The 27,860-nt window shown below is 34.6% G+C and overlaps 4 protein-coding genes, 1 long non-coding RNA gene and 1 pseudogene across 5 annotated transcripts in view; 3 read left to right on the top strand and 3 right to left on the bottom strand.

Moving 5' to 3' along the window:
* The first annotated feature begins 11,404 nt into the window (after positions 1–11,404).
* LOC122723961 (auxin-responsive protein SAUR61-like) lies at positions 11,405–13,839 on the top strand. The gene is given in 2 exon segments (XM_043958091.1): positions 11,405–11,417; positions 13,151–13,839. Coding segments are annotated over 2 exon segments (558 nt in total). The 3' UTR covers positions 13,696–13,839.
* A 1,422-nt stretch (positions 13,840–15,261) lies between these two features.
* LOC110619619 (protein BEARSKIN1) lies at positions 15,262–17,055 on the bottom strand. Its single transcript, XM_021763132.1, has 3 exons — positions 16,830–17,055; positions 16,417–16,727; positions 15,262–16,047 (listed from the first exon to the last, which is right to left on the bottom strand). Exons 1-3 carry the CDS (start codon positions 17,053–17,055, stop codon positions 15,262–15,264), a joined length of 1,323 nt encoding a protein of 440 aa, XP_021618824.1.
* Positions 17,056–23,292: 6,237 nt separating this feature from the next.
* LOC110619230 (NAC transcription factor 29) lies at positions 23,293–24,070 on the bottom strand. Its single transcript, XM_021762529.2, has 2 exons — positions 23,827–24,070; positions 23,293–23,736 (listed from the first exon to the last, which is right to left on the bottom strand). The coding sequence occupies exons 1-2, from the start codon at positions 24,050–24,052 to the stop codon at positions 23,441–23,443; spliced, it is 522 nt and encodes a 173-aa protein (XP_021618221.1). The 5' UTR covers positions 24,053–24,070; the 3' UTR covers positions 23,293–23,440.
* A 327-nt stretch (positions 24,071–24,397) lies between these two features.
* On the bottom strand, positions 24,398–24,920 carry LOC110619231 (annotated as a pseudogene).
* A 481-nt stretch (positions 24,921–25,401) lies between these two features.
* The window catches only part of LOC122724099 (NAC transcription factor 29-like), a 94,220-nt gene continuing 91,761 nt past the window's right edge, over positions 25,402–27,860 (top strand). The window contains exon 1 of the mRNA XM_043958655.1: positions 25,402–25,878. Coding sequence (XP_043814590.1) covers positions 25,870–25,878 — 9 coding nt within the window. The 5' untranslated portion in view covers positions 25,402–25,869. The remainder of the gene's footprint in view (positions 25,879–27,860) is intronic.
* On the top strand, positions 27,091–27,585 carry LOC122724102. The gene is made up of 2 exons (XR_006351374.1): positions 27,091–27,218; positions 27,412–27,585. It is a non-coding gene; the product is annotated as an uncharacterized LOC122724102 (long non-coding RNA).

Here is a 27,860-nt window from a genome sequence, read left to right as displayed (position 1 = left end):
TCACAAAAAAATCTCACCGGAATAAAAACGGCCGGCGAGGATCTCAAAAAGACCTCCCGGAGCAAAAACAACTAGGATCTCGTAAGATCTCCTGGAGCAAAAACGGCCGGCAAGGATCTCAAAAAGACCTCCCGGAGCAAAAATGGCCAGGATCTCGTAAGATCTCCTGGAGCAAAAACGGCCGGCGAGGATCTCAAAAAGACCTCCCGGAGCAAAAACGGCCAGGATCTCGTAAGATCTCCTGGAGCAAAAACGGCCGGCGAGGATCTCAAAAAGACCTCCCAGAGCATAGAAGGCCGGCGAGATCACAAAAAAATCTCCCTGGAACAAAAACGGCCGGCGAGGATCTCAAAAAGACCTCCTGGAGCAAAAATGGCCAGGATCTCGTAAGATCTCCTGGAGCAAAAACGGCCGGTGAGGATCTCAAAAAGACCTCCCGGAGCAAAAACAGCCAGGATCTTGTAAGATCTCCTAGAGCAAAAACGGCCGGCGAGGATCTCAAAAAGACCTCCCGAAGAAAAAACGGCCGGTGAGGATCTCAAAAAGACCTCCCGAAATAAAAAGGGCTAGGATCTCGTAAGATCTCCTGGAGCAAAAAACGGCCGGCGAGGATCTCAAAAAGACCTCCCGGAGCAACAAAAACTGGGATCCCCAGAGATATCCCGGTAACACATGCTCATAGCAAACAGAGGTACACAACGACCACACGCAAAAACAAAAGTTCCGACCTCACATAAAAGATTGGGGCACAGGGCCATAAATAAAAAGCTAAAACTCCGACCTCCCGAAAGAGCTCGGATCAACAGAGCCAATAAGGCCCCAATCTCGCAAAGTAACCAGCACATAACAAGATTAAACAAAGGCACCTCAACGCCTGTATCATATAGCAGTGCGACCTACTAAAGCAGGGCTCGCAGGCGCCAAAACGCCAAAGCACCATGCAGACCTCAAGAAGGAAAGCTCAACCCTGGTAAAACCCAGGGGCAGCAAAGAACAGACAACACATAAAACACTTAGGGGCAGTAGGAAGCCCTGAAAAAAAAAACAGGCGATTACAAATGAAGTCTAGGGATTTACCCCCTCACCACTCATGTAATAAATGTTGAGGAGGAAAAAGGGCAATCTGAGGAGAAACCCCATGGCGTGAGCAAATGAGACCCTAGCTTCAGCTCCTGTCAAATCAGAACTAAAAGCAAAAAGGCCAGCCCGACTCATCACCTCAAAAGATCGCAAGTTTAACCCACTATTAGAAACAGAGCTCGCAGGCACGGCCAGTTCAGCTCGGAAACGGGTACGGTTAGTCCAGCTCGGAAGGAGTATACGGGTAAGTATGCCTTAGTGAAATAGATAAATTTATAAGACAAAAGTCCTGTCAATTGTTAATATCTCAGTAATGACGAGCTTGAAGGAAAAAAGGAAAGACAGTATAGTGGATCCCTCAGAGAAAATTATGAAGCATGCAGTTTAAGTATTTCATTTATAAGCAGAGATAAGTTCAAGAATGAACGAAAAACAAGAAGTAGTTCAAGTGGAGGCAATTATAATTTCATTAAAGAAAAAACGTATTACAATCTACTTATCTGCTAAGGTTGAAGGAAAAACAGTCCTTAAGGGACTTACATTTCTAGGAACATCGTCATCTACACTATCTTTATTTACATTTACATTAACATCTGAAGGAGGTCTGGCATCCTCCAGCTCAGACCCCTCAGTGCCAACAAAAGGCACAGTCTCTAGCCCTGAAGGACTAGCACCTTCCTCTCCTAGCTCTACATCCCTTTCTTGAGGCCCGGAGTCATCCTCCTCAGGTTCGAGGACGTCCACACTTTCCCCATCTAGCTCGGATTCCTTTGAAGAAGATTCAGTTGCAATGCGAGAGGTTCCTCTGGGCAAGGGAAAGTCGTCCTCCCCGTATAGCACATTTTCGCCGTCAGAGTCCATCTCAGCAGCTCGGAGCTTCGCTAGAGGGATATCAAGAGCAAGCCTGGCTTCTCTTAAACCCCGATTGAAGCCAGTCGCGAACATGCAGAAGCTTTTTTGCCAAACAGCAATCTTCATCTCATCAGAGGCTTTATACTCCGCAAGTTGTGACTCACAGGCCTTAGCTATAATTGCCTTCAGCTCAGGAGAATCCTTATAATCTTGTAGGTGAGCTTCACAGGCCTGCTCAATCTTCCTTTTTAGCTCATCCGACTCCTGATACTCCGTCAGACGCCTCTCACACTCCAGCTGGATCTTGTCCTCAGCATGTCTGGTCTCCTCGAGCAGAGCTGAACATTTACGTTCTAAAGTCCTGACTTCATGGCTGAGCTGTTGATTACGAAGTTTGGACTCCTCCGCCGATGAAGCCAGGTCTCTGATATGTTCAGAGCTCGTGCTCAGCTCCTACTTGAGGATTTCCACTCGAGCCAGGGCCCCCTCTTTTTGAATCTTCACCTTATCAAGGTGAGCCTGAATTTCTTCGAAATCAGCCTTCAGGGCCTCATACTGGCGCTGGACCTCATCCTTTTGGCTTATAGCCTCGTTCCTCTCACGAAGGGTCTCCACCATGGAGGACAACTGCTTCAAAACTTCCTCACAGCGAACCTCAGCTGCAGCTACCCTCTCATCAGATTCCTTCAGGACCTCTTGAGTGTGAGACAACTCCGCCTCCAGGGATTTAGCGTGTTCCTGCGCCTCAGAGGCCCTCACATCAGCCCTCTTGAGAGCCTCCAAGGCTGTATGTAGCTCAAGCCGGAGGGATTCAGAGTGCTTTCGAGCAGCAGTGAGATTGCCTTTGGCGTCGCTGGTGGCAGACAAGTTCTCCTCCAGACGCGCCTCCTCAATCCGGCGATTCACAGACTCCCGGAGAGAGTGGTCGCGAGCATCCACCTCCATGAAGAGGCCCGTCACCTAGTACAAAAAGACAACCATCAGAAGAAAGAAATAAAGAAAGCCAGAAAGGAAACGGAAAGACGACTTTACCATCAGAAGCATCTCCCTAATCATATCCCCGAGCTCCTCCTGAGGTCGAGATCGGAACGCTGCTTACTCCTTAGTAGAACTGGCTAGAAGACCAGTGATGTAACGACCCGGAAATCGGACCGCTACCGACGCTAGGATCTAGATCGGCTTAAGGCCACCGGGACCCGTAGCAAGCCAAACATTCATCCTGTGAACCTGATTAATCCCATACATGATCAACAACATACATAAAAATTTGAACTTTCCTTTCCATTTATTCATTCTCCAAACTCAACCTGAGCATGCACTATACATAAACATAATCATAAACATTAACCCCTCCTTGGAGTCTCATCAATGCTCCAATGGGGTGACATAACATGAATTAAGTTTGGTTTACAAAAGCATCAAAAAGATCATGTACTCCAAGGGATTAATAACATTACACTATAGTCAAGCACAATTCTAAACTTCCATAAGCATCATTACATTACCATACTTTTACATGATTGTACTCAACATAACATATCACCATTTTTCATGTCCACACTAGCTATTACATGACCATGACTTCATTACTCTTGCTGACCTCCTGGTCTACCCTGTACCTGCAAACCTGGGGGTTAAGGGAGAGGGGTGAGCTACTAGAGCCCAGTGAGCAGAATAATAAACTATTGTATTTAAAACATATGATATCATGGAATGCGTCACAACACAAACAAATCACATCAAGGATGGACTTGTCGCCAATGACCCTCATCATAATCCAATCATGCCAGGGGCGTAGTGCAGGCCACACCTGGTCTTTCCCCTAAACATAACATGTCATACATATCCAATAATGCCGGGGGCGTAGTGGAGGCCACACCCGGACTTTCCCTTACATAGTGCCAGGGGCGTAGTGCAGGCCACACCTGGACTTCCATATCATATCATATCTCATCATACTGAGGACCAATGGGTCATCCAACATCCATCCACATTAACATTAAGATATGCAATGCAACATATTCGTGGATTCTAATGCAAACAACCTAAAATATCACATGGCATTCGTGATGCATGAATCATGTTGAAACTTGTATTAATTTAAAACATAAGGTTTATTCCACTCACCTCTGGCTAGCTCTGACAAGACTCTGAAGTAGTTGACTCACTGCTGGGGTCCTCGGTTCCTCGGGTCCGAGCCTACACAGGTGGACTCAAATGAGGGACCAAACATCTATGATCAAGACTCTAAAATACTCCCCAAAAACCCCCTAAAACACCTCAAAACATCCATAGAAAACATGCAAAGGAAGGCTGAACAGGGCACTTTCGGTGGCCGAAAGTCTCTCCAGAGCCGAAAGTCATGCAGGTTCGGCGGCACCTTCGGCGGCCGAAAGTGCCCTCCAGAGACGAAAGTCCATTTTTTGGGGCAGGCTTCGGCAGCCGAAAGGCTTGCCTCACAGACAGGTTCGGCGGCCGAAAATCCTTTCGGCTGCCGAACCTGGTTTCTCCCAAAGGGCATAAACTCAGCTCTTCAATGCACACTTTCCTCCCAAACCTTCCAATCAAGCATCCAACTCTCTCAAAGCATGCATACACACATACATCAACACCTAGGGGTCTCAAACTATCTTAAACCCCAACTACAACACATCAAACATGCATATCCAACACACATTGTCCATATAATCACATAAAACCTAACAAAGCTCAACTAACCTAAACATGCATTTCTACCCCATAAATCAACTTAAAACTTGTTTAAAACATACAATGAGCTCAAGATCGGCTCTTACCTCATGAAGATCGAGAGAGAGACGACCTAAACTTGGAAACCAAAGGAAAGGAGCTCCTGAGTCTTCCAAGCCTCAAAACTTGCTTTAATGCTCAAAAATCTTCAAAACAAAGTGAAAACTCATGAAAATCATGAAAGATTTGTAGGAAGAGACTCAAAATCGGCGAGGGACGGCGGAGAACTCACCTTGGCTGAAAATGGGGAGAAAAGCTCGCCCGTTCGGACAAGGGGACCCTTTTATAGGTGGCTGGCCAGGCCACTTTTGGGGGCCTAACGTGCCTCCGCATGCATGCCATGTTCGGCGGCCGAACATAAGGTTCGGCGGCCGAACCTGGACTTCCCTCACTTATGCCTTCGGGGGCCTAAACCACTCCCAAAGTGCATGCATGTTCGGCGGCCGAATCTGAGTCTTCCTCTCAAGACTATTTTCATTCAAAACTTAATTTCTTTCTTGCTTAAAACCATAAAATACATTAAAACAATTTATGAAAACATGGTTTTACCCTTCTAGAGGTTTTCGACATCCGAGATTCCACCGGACAGTAGGAATTTCGATACTGGAGTCTAGCCGGGTATTACAAGTGAGGGCAAGCAGGCATGGATCTGAAGCCTCCGTAATGCCACCAAACATTCGCTCTCTGAGAATTTCGGCAACTACACTGGTTGGAGATTGGTGGGTGATGTCCTCCACGTTCAGAATATCATTGTCAGGAGCAAACAACAGAGGTACTACGGGGACATCTTTTTCCTTCCCAATAGGAGGGAGGGCTGGAGCTGATCCTTTGGAAGCCCTGGACTTCTTTCGAGCAGGAGCTGGGGGAGATATTTCAGGAGGGGCTGGACGCTTGTCCCCGGTCTTCACTGTGACGCCTCCGTCAACAGATCCAGATCCAGTCCCCACAGGGGCAGGAGCATCCCCGATAGGGGCCTCCAGGACATTCTCTTCCACAAGTACAACCTCCATTCCCTTCCCTGGGGCTTCCTCTTCAATAATGGGGGACCCAAACCTTCCCCCTAGCACCTCCTCGGAAGAAAGAGCAAGATCCGACCTTGCCTGTTCAATGTCTTCTGTCTGCTTCGCAATGACCCGTGGAGCTTCCCTCACCTCCTCTATGAAAGCTTGATTGGATCTAGACTCCTGGGCAGGTTTAGGAGCCGAGGTCGACCTGCCACGGCTAGATGGCCGAGAGGATCCGGCACCGCGGGAGCTCGGCTTAGGAGCTCGAGAGGAAGCTCTGGCAGGAGGTCGGCTAACCTTCCTAGAAGAAACAATCTGAGCCACTTCTTCAGCGACCTTAGACACGTAGTGTCCAGCCCGAAGGGCATCTAAGGCGGCGTTCATGCTCTCCCGGGACATAACTAAGTTCTTTGGGGGCTTGATCTGGTCCATCTCGAAGTCTGAAGCTGCCGAAAAACACAAAATCAGAAAAAGTTAGTGTACTTTATAATACCAGTTACGAGGAAAAAATAGGACTGCTGGACAAAACACTATACCTGTATCTTGAATATCCCTAAGATTAGACACGAACATACACTTCTCGACGTCATACTTCTTGTCAACAGAAGTCAGTCGAAGATACCCCACCTGCTCGGTAAGACTTAGTTGGGGCAGGTCGTTGCAGCCCAAGGGGACATCCTCCCAATCTAGCCCCACTCCCCACGACAAGTCGGTCTCTTTTCTCAGCTCTGCCACAAGGAAACTCTCTACCCATCCCTTTATTGAGTCCTTGTAGCCCGTGAAAATGGACAACCCACCACGGGGGGCAAAATAGTAAAAATTCTGAATCGCCCTAACGAGACAGAAGAAAGTGACGAATAGACATGCCGTGGGTGTAAAACCCCAACTCAAGCAGATAGATTCAAAACAACACATGAACAAAATAGAATTTGGAGACAACATCCGGGGGGTTATCCCGAAGTATTGGAAAACCTCGATGAAGAAAGGGGTAAAAGGGAAAGTCAGACCAAAGTCCCTCTGCTTAAGGAAGAAGACTAAGCTACGACCCTTCTGGGGATCTATTAAATCGGGAGGGGAAGGGTTTGGAAGAACTATCCTCTCATTTTGTAAAGGAGCACGAATATAGTAAAGCGGAGTATCTAAATATCTCCGAGAAATATACTTAGTTATGGTAGAGGGAGTGATGTTTGACTCAAGATTAGAAACATCGGGAAGTTTAGGACCTTCCATGGAGGAATAAGAAAGCGTACCTGAAACACAATAAGGATGAATAAGCAGAAGAGGTCGAAGGAGAACAGAGAGCAGAAGAGAGCAAGTTTTCTTGGGAGACTGAGAGAACTCAAAATGGGGAACGGTAATGAGACGAAGAGTTGTTCTGAACAGTTTTGTCCTGGAGCGGCGCGGTCATTATTACTCTCGATATTTACCCCCTCGTCAGTCAGACAATAACTGACGAGAAGGTAAAGGGGCAATTGATGACCGCTGGATTTTTCCACCCCGGACTGGGGGCAAGCCCATATCGTGAGCCCATCGTTTGGGGCCTCCCCCGTGAGACTGGTCCAGCCCGTCCCCCTCCAGATCAGACTCCAATCAGTTTCCTCAATCAGGCCGGCCTAACCTCTTGGGCCCGATGAATAGATCCTTCCTGGGCTCAGCTCACGACTTATCTTCCGGTCTAGTCCGGAATCAGGAGGAAAACCCACCTGTCCGTCATGTGGGTCCATACGCATGCGCGTATGGGGAGAATCAGGGGCTGTTATGCATGGGACAGAGATCCGATTCCCTCGTACGTCCATATCAACGTAGCCAGGACAGGTGGTCCAATGATACACGTTCTGCTACATGTCACTAGCTGCCAAAAGGAAACATATAAAAGGAGAAATACTCTCCTCTAGGTCTAAGTTTTTTCCAGTCTTACAGAACCCATTGTAAAACCCTATTTTCTGGATCTTAGATCATCAAATATAATTGATTCGATTTATTTTGATTTGACCGGTTTTAGTATTCTAAACAAATATTTTAATCTTGATTACAAATGAAGCTATTTTGTATCTAATTTTACAGATATAGAAATCCTTAATATTAAATTTCAATAGTATTAATGTTGAAAAGATTATGGTATGAATTTAAAAAATTATTATTTTTTATGAGATTTTTTAACAAATATTTTTTAATCTGTGAATACAGATATTTTTAATTGATATTATTGTACAAATTTTAAAATTATTAATTTATGAATTGATATATTATTTTTAAATATCAATTTGAAAATTTCTGATAAATATAAAAAGTAATACTTTATAATATAAATATAAAAAATAATACTTTATAATATAAATATAAAAAATAATACTTTATAATATAAATATATTAAATTCTATTTCTATTTATAATGAGAATTTATTAGTAATTTTAAAATATTCCTTATGAATAAATATTAGTAACAATAATTTAAATTTTTTATTTTTTATTCTTAATTAAATAAAAATAATTAAAATTATTTAAAATTAATAAAATAATCATAAAAGTAATAATAAATATAATTTGATTTAATTAAAAATATCTCCCCATATAACCTCTCAATTTTTAAAAAATACCATAAATAAATATCTTTAAAAAATGTCTATTATTTTCTGTTCAATAATTAATTTTAAATTAATATTCAGTATTTTAATTTAGTTAAAACACTATTATTTAATAATTGAAAAAATAATTTATAAAAAACTATTTATTATGATATTTAATTAACTATTAACTGACCACATATTCACAACTCTACATTATTTCAAAATCCTTTTCCTAATCTAATTACACTTCCTCATGAATATTTCCATTAAGAGAAGGAAACCTAATTTTTCTGAGTAATGGTCTGAAAAAATTGACACAAACAACACCCACACATAACACATACGTTCATCAAAAACCCTTCTCTGATTTTCTGTTTGGTGTCAATCTAATGGAACAAAATCAGAACAAGAACAAAGGAGTTGCTGCAGATTGCAGTACTAGTAGCGATGACGTTGAGAGATATTTCAACTCGTTGCCTGTTGGGTATCGATTCGCTCCTAGTGATGATGAGCTGATTCGTTATTATTTACTGAGAAAGATCAACAATGAACACTTGCCTCCTAATAGAATTCATGTGGTTGATTTATATAACTATAGCCCTCAACAGCTCGCAGGTACGTCGCATTAATTTTGCATGCACGCACATATGCATGTCCTTCTTCTTCTTCAATAATGTAATTTTTTTTTTGGGTTTTCTTTGTTTTGCTGCAGAAACCTATAAACTGAATAGAGAAAGAGAAAGCCAGTGGTATTTTTTCACGAGTAGGGAGAAAAAGTACCCGAATGGATCTAGACCGAAACGAAACGCAGGGGAATTAGGATATTGGAAGGCTACAGGAACTGATAAAGCAATCCTAGATGGAAAAAAACCTCTGGGATTCAGAAAGTCTTTGGACTATTATGAGGGGAGGCAGCGTGATGGAACCAAAACCAACTGGAAGATGCATGAATATCTTCTTCATCAAAGCCTTGTTCCTTCAGGCGCTACGGCCAGAGGCAAAAACCCACTGCAGCCTAACCAGGTATTCATCATTTTTTTTTTCTATAAAAAATTTATTATTTAGTTTATTTCATTAGTTTGTCCATCATTTAACCTTTTCTTATTTGTTATCAGAAAACTCATTATTAGTAAAAAAAAGAATTTATTATTTAGTATCTTGATATTGAGAGAATTTGAGACTTTTGCATATGGCTAAAATTAAATTAATAGAGTGATTAATTATTAATTTTTTTTAAAATTTTAAAAATGTTTTAATATATTTTTTATTGATTGATTAATTAATGAGTTTAAATAATCAGTTAATTTTTTATATTATATAAATATTTTAATAGATTTCTTAAAAAATTCAATAATTATTGATAAATTATGTAACTATTCTTTATTATAACCATAAAATTATGTTAACTAGAAAAAAAAATTAATTTTTATGTGTTTATATATTTTTTGGGTCAGTTGAATGAATGGGTTCTCAGCAAGATCTACAACAACAAAGCAGAAGACAAGAAAAATAAGAATGATGAAGATGGAGGAACTGTAAATGCAGAAACAGAAATTCCACATGCTGATGATTCCACTGCACAGCCTCTACCGTGTGATAATTCTTTGATGATTTCTAAAGAATACGAGAATGGTTATGGGTCTTATTTGCTTCCTCCTCTTTCTTCTGATCCTCCTCTTTCTTCTGATCCTCCTCGGCCAATCTTGAATAACATGGACTATAATCCTCCATCAATGGACAACACATTCAATAATATCTTTGCCTATAATGTGCAACCAATCCAAATCTATTACCCTCATTCTCATTATAGCAATGGCTTTCAACCCATGTATGGATGTGGGGATCAAGTTTCTGATATTAACTGCATGGAGATGGCCACCATGAATGATCATCTTTTACCTCCAGCTGAGGAACCCGCCTATGGACGTGGGGATCAAGTTTGGGATATTAACTGCATGCAGACGGCCGCCATGAATGGTCATCTTTTAATGCCAGATGGGGAACACATCTATGGATGCGGGGATCAGCTTTGTGATGTTAACTGGATGGAGACGGCCGCTATGAATGGTGATCTTTTAGTGATAGCTGAGGAACCCAGTCCGTTGCTCGAACCTGCATTTGCTGAGACGAGTACCAGGGAATTTGATGGTCAACCTAGCTCTTCAAATCAGCCTATGCCTGTTGAAGGAGCTTATGATCATGCATCTTCATTTCACAGAGAGGAGGAGAGGCAGAACTCACTGTTTGATATGGTGCATTATTCTGGATAAATTTTGTAAATCCCATTATGGATCTTTTTTTTTTTCATCTGACTATTCTAAAAAAATTTTTAAAAAAATGATAATAAAAAGTACCATGGTTTAATGCATATTTTATTTCATAGTATGAAGTATACTTTATGATAAAAAATCATAAGGCATGATATGATAGGGAATAATTAATATTAAGTTTTATAATAAATTTAAATTATAATTTAACTTTTAGTACCACATTCGTCGAAGGTCTAGGATAACCTTTCAAAAAAAAAAATTTCAACTTTCAAAAGTTTACGGTTCTAATATGAAGCGATTAATCTTAGATTTTATAATAAATTTGAATCGGGTTTAATTTCTACTGCTAACTTTTATTGGAAGTTCATAATAATTTTTTGAAAAAATATTTTATGATGTACGATTTTTTAAAGTTATAAATTTATCACAAAATTTAAGATCAAAATTCTATTAAGTCAGTTTTGTCACAAAATTCAAATATAAAATTTTATTGTTAAAAGAGTTAATATAATTTTATTATTCTTTTAGATTTTTTCTTAATTTTTTATATTAAGATTTTTTCTATTATAAATAATTATTTTTTACTTTTTAATTTTCAAAAATTTAATAAAAAATTTTGATTTTTAACTTTTTATTCTCTAAATTTCATTTTAATTAAATTTTATTGATTAAAATTTTTTTAAAAGTCTAAATAGTTTTATTTCAAATAATATTATAAATTAATCATGAACGTCTTTCGAAATATTATTGTTTGTTGACAGTGTTTGTTAATAGTATATTTGTAGTGTCTCAAATTGATTATTTATAAAAAAATTGATAGATTTATAAATAGTTAATAAAAATATTAAATTGAATTAATCATTTTGAACAAATTGAAAAACGAATGAACGAGATTGGTATTTCTCACATCGGTTATTTACATGATAATTTTATAAATAGTTAATAAAAATTATTAAATAATTAAAATTAATTATTTTGAATAAAATAAAAAATAAATTAAAAATTTATTTAAATCGATTTAAACTGAGTATTAATATAATATACTATTTTATTATAAAATTAATTTTAGATTTTGAAATTAAAAATAAGCTTTTTTTTATAATTTTTAAAATAATAAAGTCCGACTATTTTAGCAATTTATATATGTGCAAAAAAGTTGGAATGAGGTATTTTTAAAGTAAATTATATTTTAATACTTAATTTTTAATGTAATTAAATTTCTGTTTTTTCTCTTTAGAAATTTGATTTTTTTTTTTATTCATTGTCCTCTTTGATTATTTGTTGATGCTGAGATGTTTTGTGAAATGTATACATGTTTGTTTGAGAAATTGATTGATGAAATTCAATAAACGAAAATTTTAGAACAGTTATTTTCCATTTTATTATTAATTTAATAAATTTTATAAATAAAAAAATTATAATTTATGAGAATATATTTATTAATTATATTAAAATTAAAGACTAAAAAGTAATTTATTCTGATTTAATTATTAATTTTTTACAAGTTAATTTTCTAATACACAAGTTTCATCAATGTCAGACGTAATGAGCCCCGTAGTTTTATATACATTAATTTATTTATTTGAGATAAAATATGTAATTTTACTCTTCAACTTTACTTAGAAGTCTGTTGATACCATAATTTTATTTTTTATAAAATTGTAATTATTTAATCCGTACTAATGTTTTAAATTTTTAGAAATTAAATAATTATATTTTATAACATTTATAAAATTTAAATTACTAGTTAATTCTCATTACAACTATAAATAAAAATTTAATATATTTATATTATAAAGTACTATTTTTTATATTTATATTATAAAGTATTACTTTTTATATTTATCAGAAATTTTCAACAACGGTTTAATTATAATTGATATTTAAAAATAATATATCAATTCATAAATTAATAATTTTAAAATTTGTACAATAATATCAATTAAAAATATCTATATTCACAGATTAAAAAATATTTTTTAAAAAATCTCATAAAAAATAATAATTTTTTAAATTCATACCATAATCTTTTCAACATTAATATTATTGAAATCTAATTTTAAGGATTTCTATATCTGTAAAATTAAATACAAATAGCTTCATTTATAATCAAGATTAAAATATTTATTTAGAATACTAAAACCGGTCAAATCAAAATAAATCGAATTAATTCGATTCAAATTAATTTTTATTCAAAATCGATTCAATTTAATTTTTAATATACTAAAATTTTGATTTTTTATCAAACCGAAACAATCGAATACTCACCCTACCTACTAGCTTTTGAAGAGTCAGCAATTAGATTCGATAATAACGTGTTGGAATTGACACAATTTAACAGAAATCTAAATTCTTTTCTGTTAGTTTTTATAACTGAAATAGAGTAAAAAAAAACACAGCCATATTAGATTCTCATCATTCCAACCACTTTGATCTTCTTTTGTTTTTATGGTTCACATAGGCTATAGACTCATGAGCCCACCACACCTTATATATCTATTTTGCTGGTTAACCACTTGTCAAAGGATAGAGACATGTTAAACCGACGCTTCACCTTGACATGTTGATTTTCAAACATAGATCAGCATGAAACAGGCTCATGTCTAGCCTTTGTGATTATAAAACCGAGCCACTACTTTGCCTTCTACCCATCACAAGATCAGCATTCAGATTTCACTCCTCTAGTACTTTTAGAAGCACAGTTTCTCCATAGGTCTTTGCCTTTATAGAGTAATAACAGGACGATCAGTCCCAAGAAGCTCCCCAAAATGGCAAGAAATGAGGCGAAAAAGAATCACACTCCCACAAACCGTTGGAAACACAGATACAAGAAAGTCCTGCTGCACATCAGCAGCAAAAGCTGAAAAGGGTTGTTTTGTTGTGCACTCTTCAGATCAAAAGCGCCTTTTGCTTCCTCTTCAATGCCTCAACAACCAAATCATCCTAGAACTATTCGAAATGGCAGAAGAAGAGTTCGGATCACAAAGCACGGGACCTCTCACATTACCATGCGAGGCTGAGCTCATAGAATATGCAATCACTCTGATCAAACAGCAGGTCACTAGAGACATAGAAAAAGCATTACTGACTTCCATAGCTCGTAGTTTCTGTTCTTTGTCTTCCAATCTTCAACATCAAAGAACAAACCATCAAATACCCATTTGTAGCTTCTGAAGAGTTCATGTACAAATCAGATTTTTTATCAGAAATCTTATCTTCTTTTTTTTTTTTTAACTGTCTGATCAAGTTCATGTACCCATATACCCATAATTAGAATATTCCAATCCCATCAAAGTCAAAAACACAGTTCCTTCTTTGATTCTTGAACAATAGGAATTTAATTTTAAAGGATTTATTACTTTGTTCAGTGTTGCAGTCATGACGAGAGCTTTCCCTGACTATTCAGCAAGCAAGAAGGACCTTATCCTTTTGCAAAATATAGCAAGTTATATGCTTCTTGCATGTGGTGTTGTCTATCTTGTTTCGGTAAGATAACAAAAATAAGTATTTACCCCCTACTTTTAACTTAACTGTTTTGGAGTTTGAAGAAACTTTTATCTCAGGTTATATGATGATGAATTTCCTTTCTGTTACCTGAGAACTTTTATCAAGCAATGGCCAACCACCACAACCAGTCTACGAGTCATTTTGATTTTTATTTTGCTGTAATTTTTCATGTGTTCTAGTTCAGTTCTAATACTCAAGACATCTTATCTTGACTTATTTCACTAGAAAAGTAAATCATAATTAATACACTTTCAATTTCCAGGGAATTCTATGCATTGGTTTCCTTAAACGTGCTCGCCAGCAGAAGGAAATTACAAGGGAGCAGGCAGTCAAGGATCTGGAGGTAAGTTAAACATTACATTAAAAACAAATGATAGTCCTCACCTGGCATGGTTTGGAATTAGGGCTTTTGTTTGCGACTCACTTCCGAGTTTGCATATGTTTACTGTTACTCTGAATTATGCAATTATGCTTTATTTGTGAAATCATATTGTAGATGTCATGGCATGGTTTGGAATTTTTTTTAGAGACAAAAGGAAATAGGTGTTCTTAGAGCTCATAAGTGCCTCGTTCACTATGCTCATTGTCTGCAAGTACATATATAGTCCTCACCTGCTAACCTAGGATGTAGGATGTTAAATGTAGGTCAGCATGATGATGATGATGAATTACATGATTTTACTTGGTTTCTTCAATATTTTTCTTTTCGTTCACTATGCTCGTGTATTGCAGCTGGCTATGGATATCAATAATGCTTTTTCCACATCTCCGGTGTCACTGACTCTAAGAGCTCTTAATCGCAAGGCAAAGTAAGAGGCCCTTTGCTTGGCAACCCAAACTCTTCTTCTGCCATATTGCTTGGCAACAAATTTCCAAGACAAAAAAACTGAAATAATATTCATTAATTATATTAAAATTTATGAACTAAATATAATTTATCCTAAAAAATATCATTCTAACTTTTTGCACATGTATAAATAGCTAAAATACTCAAGATTTTATTACTTTCAAAATTATAAAAGAGTGCTCTATAATTTCAAGTATTTTTAATTTCAGGATCTGATATTGACTTTGTTCTGTATCACTCTGTCACAAAGTAAATATCAGATCCTGAAATAAAAAAAATGTGAAAAGCTTGTAATTCTTTGTATTTAAAAAAAAATATTTTGACGTTAAAAAAAAAGCAAAATCCATAATGGGGTTTACAAAATTTATCCAAAATATTGCAGCATATCAAACAGGGAGCTCTGCCTCTCCTCCTCCCTGTGCACTAGATGCATGATCATAAGCTCCTCCTTCAACAGACATAGGCTGATTTGAAGAGTTAGGTTGAGCATCAAATTCTCTAGTACTTTTCTCAGCAGCTGCAGGTTCGAGCAAAGGACTGGGTTCCTCAGCTATCACTAAAAGATAACCATTCATGTCGGCAGTCACCATGTAGTTAATATCAGAAACTTGATTCCCACATCCAAATACGGGTTCCTCAACTGGCACATAAAGATGATCATTCATGGTGGTCGTCTGGATGCTGTTAATATTCCAAACTTGATCCCCATTTCCATAGATGAGTTCCTGACCAGTTGGCATTAAAAGATGATCATTCATGGAGGACGTCTCCACGCAGCTAACATCAGAAATTTGATCCCCAAATCCACAGATGGGTTGAAAGCCACTGCTATAATGAGAAGAAGGTTGACAGATTTGGATTGGTTGCACATTATAAGCAAAGTTGTTGAATGTGTTGTTCATTGGTAGAGGATCATTGTCAACGTTATCCAAGATTGGCTGAGGAGGATCAGACCAAAGAGGAGGAAGCAAATAAGACCCATAACCATTCTCGTATTCTTGGGAAATCATCAAAGAATTATCACACAGTAGAGGTTGTGCAGTAGAAACATCATCAGCTTTTGGAATTTCTGTTTCAGCAATATTTACAGTTCCTCCATCTTCATCGTTCTTGTTTTTCTTGTCTTCTGCTCTGTTGTTGTTGTAGATCTTGCATAGAACCCATTCATCCAACTAACCCACAAAAAATATAAACACATAATTTATCTATTGATTAGTTAACATAATTTATCTATAATTACAAGAATTTTTAAATTGAAAATCTCATTAATCATTCAGCTAAAGAAAAATATATTATAATATTTCTAAAATTTTAAAAAATTTAATAATTAGTCACTCTATTAATTTAATTTCAATGGAACTAAATGATGGATATTTTTTCTTTATAATTAATGAATGAATAAAATGTTAAAACTATGTAAAAAATTAATTAATAAAATTTTTAAAATTTTGAAAGATGTTTTAATATATTTTATAAAATCTGTGAAGAAACTAATGAAATGACCTAAATAATAAATTTTAAAAAAAAAAAATGTTGAATACCTGCTTAGGCTGCAGTGGGTTTTTGCCTCTGGCCGTAGCGCCTGAAGGAACAAGGCTTTGATGAAGAAGATATTCATGCATCTTCCAGTTGGTTTTGGTTCCATCACGCTGCCTCCCCTCATAATAGTCCAAAGACTTTCTGAATCCCAGAGGTTTTTTTCCATCTAGGATTGCTTTATCAGTTCCTGTAGCCTTCCAATATCCTAATTCCCCTGCGTTTCGTTTCGGTCTAGATCCATTCGGGTACTTTTTCTCCCTACTCGTGAAAAAATACCACTGGCTTTCTCTTTCTCTATTCAGTTTATAGGTTTCTGCAGCAAAACAAAGAACCCCCCCAAAAAAAAAAAATTACATTATTGAAGAAGAAGAAGAAGAACATGCATGTACATGCATGCAAAATTAATACGACGTACCTGTGAGCTGTTGAGGGCTATAGTTATATAAATCAACCACATGAATCCTATTAGGAGGCAAGGGTTCATTGCTGATCTTTCTCAGTAAATAATAACGAATCAGCTCATCATCACTAGGAGCGAATCGATACCCAACAGGCAACGAGTTGAAATATCTCTCAACGTCATCGCTACTAGTACTGCAATCTGCAGCAACTCCTTTGTTCTTGTTCTGATTTTGTTCCATTAGATTGACACCAAACAGAAAATCAGAGAAGGGTTTTGAATGAACGTATGTGTTATGTGTGGGTGTTGAAATATTTATATGTTTGTGTCCATTTATTCAGACCATTACTCAGAAAAATTAGGTTTCCTTCTCTTAATGGAAATATTCATGAGGAAGTGTAATTAGATTAGGAAAAGGATTTTGAAATAATGTAGAGTTGTGAATATGTGGTCAGTTAATAGTTAATTAAATATCATAATAAATAGTTTTTTATAAATTATTTTTTTAATTATTAAATAATAGTGTTTTAACTAAATTAAAATACTGAATATTATTTTAAAATTAATTATTGAACAGAAAATAATAGACATTTTTTAAAGATATTTATTTATGGTATTTTTTAAAAATTGGTAATTGATGAACAGCGACTGCTGGCTATGGACACCAACACTGCTCTCTCTACATCTCTCGTAGCATTCTGTCTGATCAGAGCAATTGCATATCTATAAGGTCTGCATCACAAGGTAGCGGGATCATTTCATTTCATTGTTAAGATACTCCAGGGGAAGAAGGAAGCGTTTTTTATCTGCATAGTACACAACAAAATGGCGTTTCTCAGCAACTGATGAAGTATCTATACTTCCAACTTTTTGTGACGAGTGATTCTTCTTCACCTGATAGTAGCCAACTTTTGCCATTTCCTTGCCAATTTCAAAAGTTTCTGTTTACTGATCATCTTGTTAATCTATAAGAATTGAAAGTTGGGGGGGAAATAGAGAAAGAAACCTCTAGATTCTAAAATGCTGAATGCAAGTTTTTTGATGGGCATAGGGAAAGTATTTGACTTGGTTATATATTTGCAAGGATAGACAATCCATTTCATGGAGCTCCCACAAGGCAGGGGTGCATGAAGTCAAAACCATGTGAAAGGTGGTTGTGAAAGCTCGTTTACAAGGTTGGCATGTTTAACAATTAACCCCTCAAGTTTGAGACTAAGCATGTAATATATACATGCTTCTGTCTAGTGGTTTACCAGCAAATAAGAATGGAGCTTGGAAAGCTAAGCCTCTGACGAATGGAGCAGTTCTTGTACTTGAGCTGGACAATTATTCAGCTTTCTAGACTTACTAAAAAGAGATGTTCTTTGAGCTTGGGTTCTCCATAGAGCTAGTAACACTCCCTTTGATTTTCTGCTAAATGATCCATAACCTTTTGCAGGCTATTGCTTTCTCCTATAAATTAGCAGAATGATGTGTCAAGGTGATGATAATATTTTCAATGTCATTAAAGGCATTAGTTTGATGGATAGCTTCTAATGACATATTGAAGTAATCTACTGATGCCATTTTCTTGCCATTTTGGGGAGCTTCTTGGGACTGATCGTCCTGTTATTACTCTATAAAGGCAAAGACCTATGGAGAAACTGTGCTTCTAAAAGTACTAGAGGAGTGAAATCTGAATGCTGATCTTGTGATGGGTAGAAGGCAAAGTAGTGGCTCGGTTTTATCACAAAGGCTAGACATGAGCCTGTTTCATGCTGATCTATGTTTGAAAATCAACATGTCAAGGTGAAGCGTCGGTTTAACATGTCTCTATCCTTTGACAAGTGGTTAACCAGCAAAATAGATATATAAGGTGTGGTGGGCTCATGAGTCTGTAGCCTATGTGAACCATAAAAACAAAAGAAGATCAAAGTGGTTGGAATGATGAGAATCTAATTAATGGCTGTATTTTTTTACTCTATTTCAGTTATAAAAACTAATTTTCATGGAGATAAAACTAGTTAGAAAAGAATTTAGATTTCTGTTAAATTGTGTCAATTCCAATACATTGTTGTTGAATCTAAATGCAACTCTTCAAAGCTGTGTATTCGATCGGTTCGATTTGATAAAAAATTAAAATTTTAGAATACGTAAAAATTGAATTGAATCGATTTTGGATTAAAATTAATTTGAATCGAATTGATCTGATTCAGTTTAATTTAATCAGTTAAATAGAATTTTTACTTTTTACTTTAATTTTAGTATTCTAAACAAATATTTCAATCTTGATTACAAATGAAGTTACTTTGTATCTAATTTTAGGCATATAGAAATCCTTAATGTTAGAATTTAAAAATTTTTAAAAATTATTACTTTTTATAAGATTTTTTTAAAAATATTTTTTAATCTGTGAATACAGATATTTTTAATTGATATTATTGTATAAATTTAAAAATTATTAATTTATGAATTAATATATTATTTTTAAATATCAATTATAATCAAACCGTTGTTGAAAATTTCTGATAAATATAAAAAGTAATATTTTATAATATAAATATAAAAAATAATACTTTATAATATAAATATATTAAATTTTATAATAAAAATTTATTAATAATTTTAAAATAGTGTTCAGTGTTTTAATTTAATTAAAACATAATTATTTAATAATTAAAAGATTGATTTATAAAAAATTATTTATTGTGATATTTAATTAATCACTAGCTGAACAGATATTCACTACTAACCGTTATTATAATCACTAGACAGATATTTACAACTACAATAATTAACCGTTATTATAATCACTAGACAGATATTAATTACTGGTATTATTCAATAAAATTTAAATATATATATATATAAAGTTAAATATATAATTTAATTCATAATTTTCACACAAAAAATCAGTTAGTATTATGATTTTTTATCATTAATTTTTAAAATTTAAATTTTATAAAAGTGTATTATTTAACATATAAATTTTATAAAATATAATTATTTAATTTCTAAAATTTTAAAACTCTTGTACGGATTAAACAATTACAATGTTATAAAAAATAAAATTATAGTATCAACAGACTTTTAAGTAAAGTTGAAGAGTCAAATTACATATTTTATCTCAAATAAATTAGTGTATATAATTAATTAGAAAATATAATGATGAAACTTATAAATTAAAAAATTAATTTGTAAAAAATTAGTAATTAAATTAAAATAAATTATTTTTTAGTTCTTAATTTTAATATAATTAATGAATATATTTCTATAAATTATAAATTTTTTCATTTATAAAATTTATTAAATTAATAATAAAAGAATATATAGAAGAATATTTAAAATAAAATGGTTAGCTTATAGAAGAGTGTGCAAAAGAAAATATAAAATCCATATCAACGTGTTAAAGATCGAGCACTATTGAGTTTAAATTGAAAAAATCGATTGAATTGAATTAATTTAAAATTTTATTTCGATTTAAATTTTATTTTTAAAAATTTCAATTATTTTAATTTGATTCAATTTTAATTAAAAAAAATATATTATTTTTAATAATATAGAAATTATACTATAATTAAAATTAAAATATTTTAATTAAATTTTAGAATATATAATCCATCAAATTAAACCGAATCAATTAGTTCAATTCAAATTAATTTTTATATAAAATCAATTTGATTTTTTTAAATATAAATTTTAATTTTTAATTTAATCAATTTAATTCAATTTTAAACTAAACGAATAAATTACAGTATCTACACAATTTCATGAGATTTGGACATTGATATTAAATTAAGATATTCAAAAACAAAAATCAGCGGCACTTCTATTTGATACTAGAATTTGTTTTTATAACCCAATAAAATTAAAGGGAAAGTAACTGTTCTAAAATTTTCATTTATTGAATTTCATCAATCAATTTCTCAAACAAATATGTATACATTTCACAAAACATCTCAGCATCAACAAATAATCAAAGAGGAGAATGAATAAAAAAAAAAAAGAAACAAATTTCTGAAGAGAAAAAAACTGAAATTTAATTATATTAAAAATTAAGTATTAAAATATAATTTATTTTAAAAATACATCTTTCCAACTTTTTTGCACATATATAAATTGCTAAAATAGTCCGACTTTATTGTTTTAAAAATTATAAAAAATTCTTATTTTTAATTTCAGGATCTAAACTTTATAATAAAATATTATATTATATTAATACTGTAACATTTCTATCCAAACTAATTCAAATAAATTTTTATCTATTTTTCACCTAACTTAAAATGATTAATCTTAATTCTTTAGTAGTTTTTGCTAACTATTTATAAATTTATCGTCCTGTAATGTGAGATACAATAATCTCCTTTATTTATTTTTACTTGCTCTAAAATATTAACTTAAATTAATTAGTAATTTTTACTAGTTATTTATAAATTCATCAATTTTTATGTAAATAATCGATTTGGAACACTATAAATATGTTATTAATAAACAATGACATTTTGAAAGATGTCGACTATTAATTCATGATATTATTTGAAATAGAACTGTTTAGACTAAGGAGTTTTAATCAATAAACTAAAATTTTTTATTAAATTCTCAAAAATTAAAAAATAATAAAAAATAGCTATTTATAATAAAAAAAATTTTAATATAAAAAATTATGAAAAAATTTAAAAAAATAATAAAATTATAAAATTAACTCTGATAGAATTTTGGACTTAAACTTTGTAATAGACCTGTGAGTTTTAAAAATCGTGCGTCTTGAAATTTCCAACGAAAGTCGGCAGTAGAAATTAAATTCAGTTCAAGTTTGTCATAAAATTTAAGATTAATTGCTTCGTATCGGTAGTAAAAATTAAATCCAGTCCAAAATTATCATAAAATTTAAGACTAACTACTTCGTATCATAAGACTTATAACTCTTGTCACACTTTTAAAAGTCTAAATTACCTTTGTGAAAAATTATTCTAAGTTTTCGACGGACGACGGTAATAGGAGTTAAAAGCACAATTTAAATCAATTATAAAATCTAATCTTTCCTTGTGATCTTTTATGATAAAGTATACATCAGACTATGAAATAAAATGTGCGTTAAACCATGGTACTTTTTATTGTCATTTTTTTAAAAATTTTTTTAGAACAGTAAGACGAAAAAGAAAATAAGAAAAATCCATAACAGGTTTACAAAATTTATCCAGAACAATGCAGCATATCAAACAGGGAGTTCTGCCTCTCCTCCTCCCTGTGAAATGAAGATGCATGATCATAAGCTCCTTCAACAGGCATAGGCTAATTTGAAGAGCTAGGTTGAGCATAAAATTTCATGGTACTTTTCTCAGCAACTGCAGGTTCGAGCTACGGACTGGATTCCTCAGCTATCACTAAAAGATCACCATTCATGGCGGCCGTCTCCGTCCAGTTAACATCACAAAGCTGATCCCCACATCCATAGATGGGTTCCCCATCTGGCATTAAAATATGACCATTCATGGCAGCCGTCTGCATGGAGTTATTAATATGACAAACTTGATTCCCACGTCCACAGATGGGTTTCTCAGCTGGCGCAAAAAGTTGATCATTCCTGATGGCCATTTGCATGCTGATAATATCCCAAACTTGATCCCCACCTTCATAGATGGTTTCCTCAACTGGCATTAAAAGATTATCATTCATGGCCGCCGTTTGCATGCAGTTAGTACCCCAAACTTGATCCCCACGTCCACATATGGTTTCCTCAATTGGCATTAAAAGATGATCATTCATGGCGGCCGTCTACATGCAGTTAATATCCCAAACTTGATTCCCACGTCCATAGTTGGGTTCCTCAGCTGGAGGTAAAAGATGATCATTCATGGTGGCCGTCTCCATGCAGTTAATCCCCACATCCATACATGGGTTGAAAGCCATTGCTATAATGAGAAGGAGCGTAACAGGTTTGGATTGGTTGCACATTATAGGCAAAGTTATTATTGAATGTGTTGTCCATTGGGGGAGGATTTGGTGGAGGATTATAGTCATGTCATTCAAGATTGGCTGAGAAGGATTAGAAGAAAGATGAGGAAGCAAATAAGACCCATAATCATTCTCGTATTATTCGGAAATCATCAAAGAATTATCACACAGTAGATGCTATGCAGTGGAATCAGCATGTGGAATTTTTGTTTCTGCATTTACAGTTCCTCCATCTTCATGTTCTTGTTTTTCTTGCCTTTTGCTTTGTTGTTGTAGATCTTGCAGAGAACTCATTCATCCAACTGACCCAAAAAATATATAAACGCATAAAAAATTATTATTTTTTCTAGTTAACATAATTTTATAGTTATAATTAAGAATAGTTACATAATTTATCAATAATTATTGAATTTTTTAAGAAATCTATTAAAATATAAAAAAAATTCACTAATTTACTCAAACTCATTAATAATTAATCACTCTATTAATTTAATTTTACCCATTAACTGATATGCAAAAGTCTCAAATTCTACCAATACCAAGATACTAAATAATAAATTTTTTTTACTAATAATGAGTTTTCTGATAACAAATAATAAAAGGTTAAATGATGGACAAACTAATGAAATTAACTAAATAATAAATTTTTTATAGGAAAAAAAATGATGAATACCTGCTTAGGCTGCAGTGGGTTATTGCATGCCTCTGGCCGTAGCGCCTGAAGGAACAAGGCTTCGATGAAGAAGATATTCATGCATCTTCCAGTTGGTTTTGGTTCCATCACGCTGCCTCCCCTCATAATAGTCCAAAGACTTTCTAAATCCCAGAGGTTTTTTTCCGTCTAGGATTGCTTTATCAGTTCCTGTAGCCTTCCAATATCCTAATTCCCCTGCGTTTCGTTTCGGCCTAGATCCATTCGGGTACTTTTTCTCCCTACTCGTGAAAAAATACCACTGGCTTTCTCTTTCTCTATTCAGTTTATAGGTTTCTGCAGCAAAACAAAGGAAAAAAAAAAACATTATTGAAGAAGTAGAAGAAGAACATGCACGTAAGTGCATGCAAAATTAATACGACGTACCTGCAAGCTGTTGAGGGCTATAGTTATATAAATCAACCACATGAATCCTATTAGGAGGCAAGGGTTCATTGCTGATCTTTCTCAGTACATAATAACGAATCAGCTCATCATCACTAGGAGCAAACCGATACCCAATAGGCAACGAGTTGAAATATCTCTCAACGTCATCGCTACTAGTATTGCAATCTGCAGCAACTCCTTTGTTCTTGTTCTGATTTTGTTCCATTAGATTGACACCAAACAGAAAATCAGAAAAGGGTTTTTGATGAATGTATGTGTTATGTGTGGGTGTTGAAATATTTATATGTTTGTGTCCATTTTTTCAGACCATTACTCAGAAAAATTAGGTTTCCTTCTAGTTATTATTTAACAATAATATATAAGGTGGCGTCAGTAATTTTCTTGGGAAAATTGTATCAATGGTAACTCAGCCTTCAATTTTGGTTCATAATCTCTTGTTATGCATTTGAAACTGATTCTCATATGTCAAAAATGATGCGTGTAGGTTGATTAGTTGGACACAGCATATCATCTTTTGTGATTTGAAAATTATGGGTACTGACAATAATTGGGCAGGAACAAAAATTTTGCATTTTTTATGAAAAATATGAATTTACAATTGTATATGCATCTTTACAAATCTAATTGTGACCCTTTCGCAGCTGCAAATTGGTAATTGATGTCTTGTTGCTTGATGCTGGAAAGGGAAAGATGATGAACAACAATTGCTAGCTATGGACACCAGCAGTGCTCTCTCTACATCTATAGTGGCATTCTGTCTGATCAGAGCACTTGCATATTCTATGAGGTCTGCATCACAAGGTAGTGTGAGTGGCCCCTCACTTTGCAATCCAAACTCTTCTTCTGCCATGTTGAATAGCTCTCTCATGATTTCATTGTTAAGATATTCCAGGGGAAGAAGGAAACGTTTGTTTTTTATCTGCAGAGTACACAACAAAATAACCTTTCTCAGCTATTGATGAAGTAGTATCTATACTTCCAATGTTTTGTGACGACGTGATTCTTCTTCGCCTGATAGCAGTCATCTTTTGCCATTTCCTTGCCAATTTCAAAAGTCCCTTGGCACTGATCATCTTGTTAATCTATAAGAATTGAAATTCAGGAGAGAACAAGAGAAAGAAACCTTCAGATTCTAAAATGCTGAATGCAAGTTTTTTGATGGGCATAAGGGAAAGTATGTGACTTGTTTATATATTCACAAGGCCAGACAACCAGCTCCCACAAGGCAGGGGTGCATGAAAGCAAAACCATGTGATAGGTGGTTGTGAAAGATTGTTTGCAAGGTTGGCATGTTTGATAATGAACCCATCTAGTTGAGCATAAGCATGTAATATATACATCCTTCTGTCTAATCGTTTACCAGCAAAAAAGAACGGTGGGTCATGATCATATATCATATGCAATTTGAACCACAAACAATGAAGATAGACTTATAAGTTGATTTGAATCTGGATCTACTTTTGATGGGTACATCTAATGAATGCCATCTCTATTTACGAAACTCAACTATCAATGAAAGTTGGGAAGTTTGTTCAAACTTAGTGCGGTGGCCTTGACAAATATGTGGCAGTAGTAGTAGTAATGTAGGACAAGTTGGACCAAATATGTCTTGGAACAGCCAAAGTGACACATGGAATTTTGTGGCTCACATAAGACATGGAGATACTTATAACTTAGTTGGCAGTGTAGATTTGCAACCAATGTGGATGTGGTGCAATCATGTGAGTGAATTTTGGTGGGTTTAGCAATTTTGCCATGATCTTACAAGTGTTGTACATCATGTGCAGGTGTTGTTGGTGTGATTTTATGTGTTCCAATATATATTTTCTGTGTTGAATGGAGCAGATATGTTTTCTTATGTGATTGTCTGGCTCCTTTTCTATGGCAAATCAGTCTGTATAACCAAATTAGCTTCCTTGTACCTTGACATGCTTATTGATGGTTAGAGAATTTTTTCTATCTGAAAATTAAGAAGTACATAAATGAAATTGACATGAAAAGTAACAATAGATAGGTAGCTAAATGCATATTTTTGTTCCTTGAATTATGAAGAAGATAAAGTAGACTTCGCTGTAACTGTGTGTTTCTTTTCATATTTTTTTATTCATTTTTTATTTGACTTAAAATGGTTAACTCAAGTTATTTAGTAGTTTCATACTAACTATTATATACGATTTTATTTTTTCGTAAACGGACAATGTTGTTTGTATATATTTTTTCATAAACAGACGATGTTTTTTCGTAAATGGATGATGTGGGACATGATAATTCTCACTCAATTTCCTTGGAGCCCACTAGCTTTGAACCTTTCTTTTCTCGAAGTTCACTAGCTCCACATAATTTTGGAGCCACCTTATTCTATCCGGTCCTGGTTAGCAATTGTATTGTATTCAGTTGGACGAGGACGTCGCAAATTTAGCGGGCACAAGTGCAACGGACAACTGTCTGCTTGCTGAAGCCGTCCACATCGGGAGATGATAGAAAATTGGAATTGTATATAATAGCTAGCACAAAACTACTAAAGAACTTGGGTTAATCATTTTGGACTAAGTGGAAAGTGGGTTCAAAAGTTATTTAGGCCAATTTGGGCCGGGTTGTTTCACACTAGCTCCGCATAATTTTGGAGCTACCTTGTTCTACGAATAGTCTTTTCCTTGGAGCCCACTAGCTCTGAACCTGTCTTTTCTCGAAGTTCACTAGCTCCGCATAATTTTGGAGCTACCTTATTCTACGGATAGTTTTTTCCTTGGAGCCCACTAGCTTTGAACCTTTCTTTTCTCGAAGTTCACTAGCTCCACATAATTTTGGAGCCACCTTATTCTATCGGTATTCTATCGGTAGTCTTTTTCTTGGAGCCCACTAACTCTGTATAATTTTTTTATTCAATGATTTTGTAATAGCCTTTCTAAATAGACTAAAATAACTTTTAGATTCATTTTTTATTTGATCCAAAATGGTTAATCCACATTACTTGATAGCTCTATGCTAGCTATTATGTAAAATTCTGATTTTCTGGATGATGCGGTACGTGATACTTTGAGTGATCCCTAATAAAGCCCATATATCGGCCTCGTGATGTTTTTCCCCCTTTTTTAGGTGAGTTGTCACTATCTGTCAGCTGTTAAGAGCGCCCTCTTGTACAATTAAGGTAGGGGTTATGAATATATTTTTCCTGAAAACATTGAAAGAATTTTAGAGTAGAGAGAATAAGAATAAAATTCTGACAGGAAAGGTTATTACTTAATTTCACTCAAAAAGTAAATCATAATTAATACACTTTCAATTTCCAGGGAATTCTATGCATTGGTTTTCTGAAACGTGCTCGCCAGCAGAAGGAAATTACAAGGGAGCAGGCAGTCAAGGATCTGGAGGTAAGTTAAACATTACATTAAAAACAAATGATAATTCCAAGTATACTGTGATTTGCCAAACACCAGGTAGTGCGAATATGCATCTGGTTTTATTACTCTTAAAAGAAAAATTAATTTTTTAATGTATACCTGTGAAGACAGAGTCTGTAACTATTATTTGTGTATATCAACTAACATGAATTAAAAATCACAGCAATTGGAGCGGCGAAGGGAGGAACTCGAACAACTGCTCCTGGCTGAAAGAGTTTGATGCCATTTGTATGAGTATTTTTGTTCAGATGGATGAAAATACTGAAATGACTTCAACAAATTCCAATTATGTAAATATAATGTTGTTATGCTGATGTCATTTCATTGATTGATTCTATTAGATGTTTTTGATGCAGGGGTTTAATATTTTTTAGAGTCTGATAGTTCACGTGAAAGGCAGCAATTGATTCAATGATAAGAAAATTTCCCCATATGAAGGGACGACTTATAAGTCCCGATCTCAAAGAAGAGCCCAGAGCTACCAAGGGAAAATCAGGCTCCGACCTCCTGAAGAGGTTCGGGGCACAATGGCCAAGAAGCGCCGACCTCGGAATAGATGCTAACGCTAAAAGTTTGGTTATCGAGCAAAAGGCCGAGCTCCCAGCATGGAGT

Source organism: Manihot esculenta, chromosome 7 (genome assembly GCF_001659605.2).
Source record: "Manihot esculenta cultivar AM560-2 chromosome 7, M.esculenta_v8, whole genome shotgun sequence".
Lineage (NCBI taxonomy): Eukaryota > Viridiplantae > Streptophyta > Magnoliopsida > Malpighiales > Euphorbiaceae > Manihot > Manihot esculenta.
This window is presented reverse-complemented; position numbering and strand designations above follow the sequence as displayed.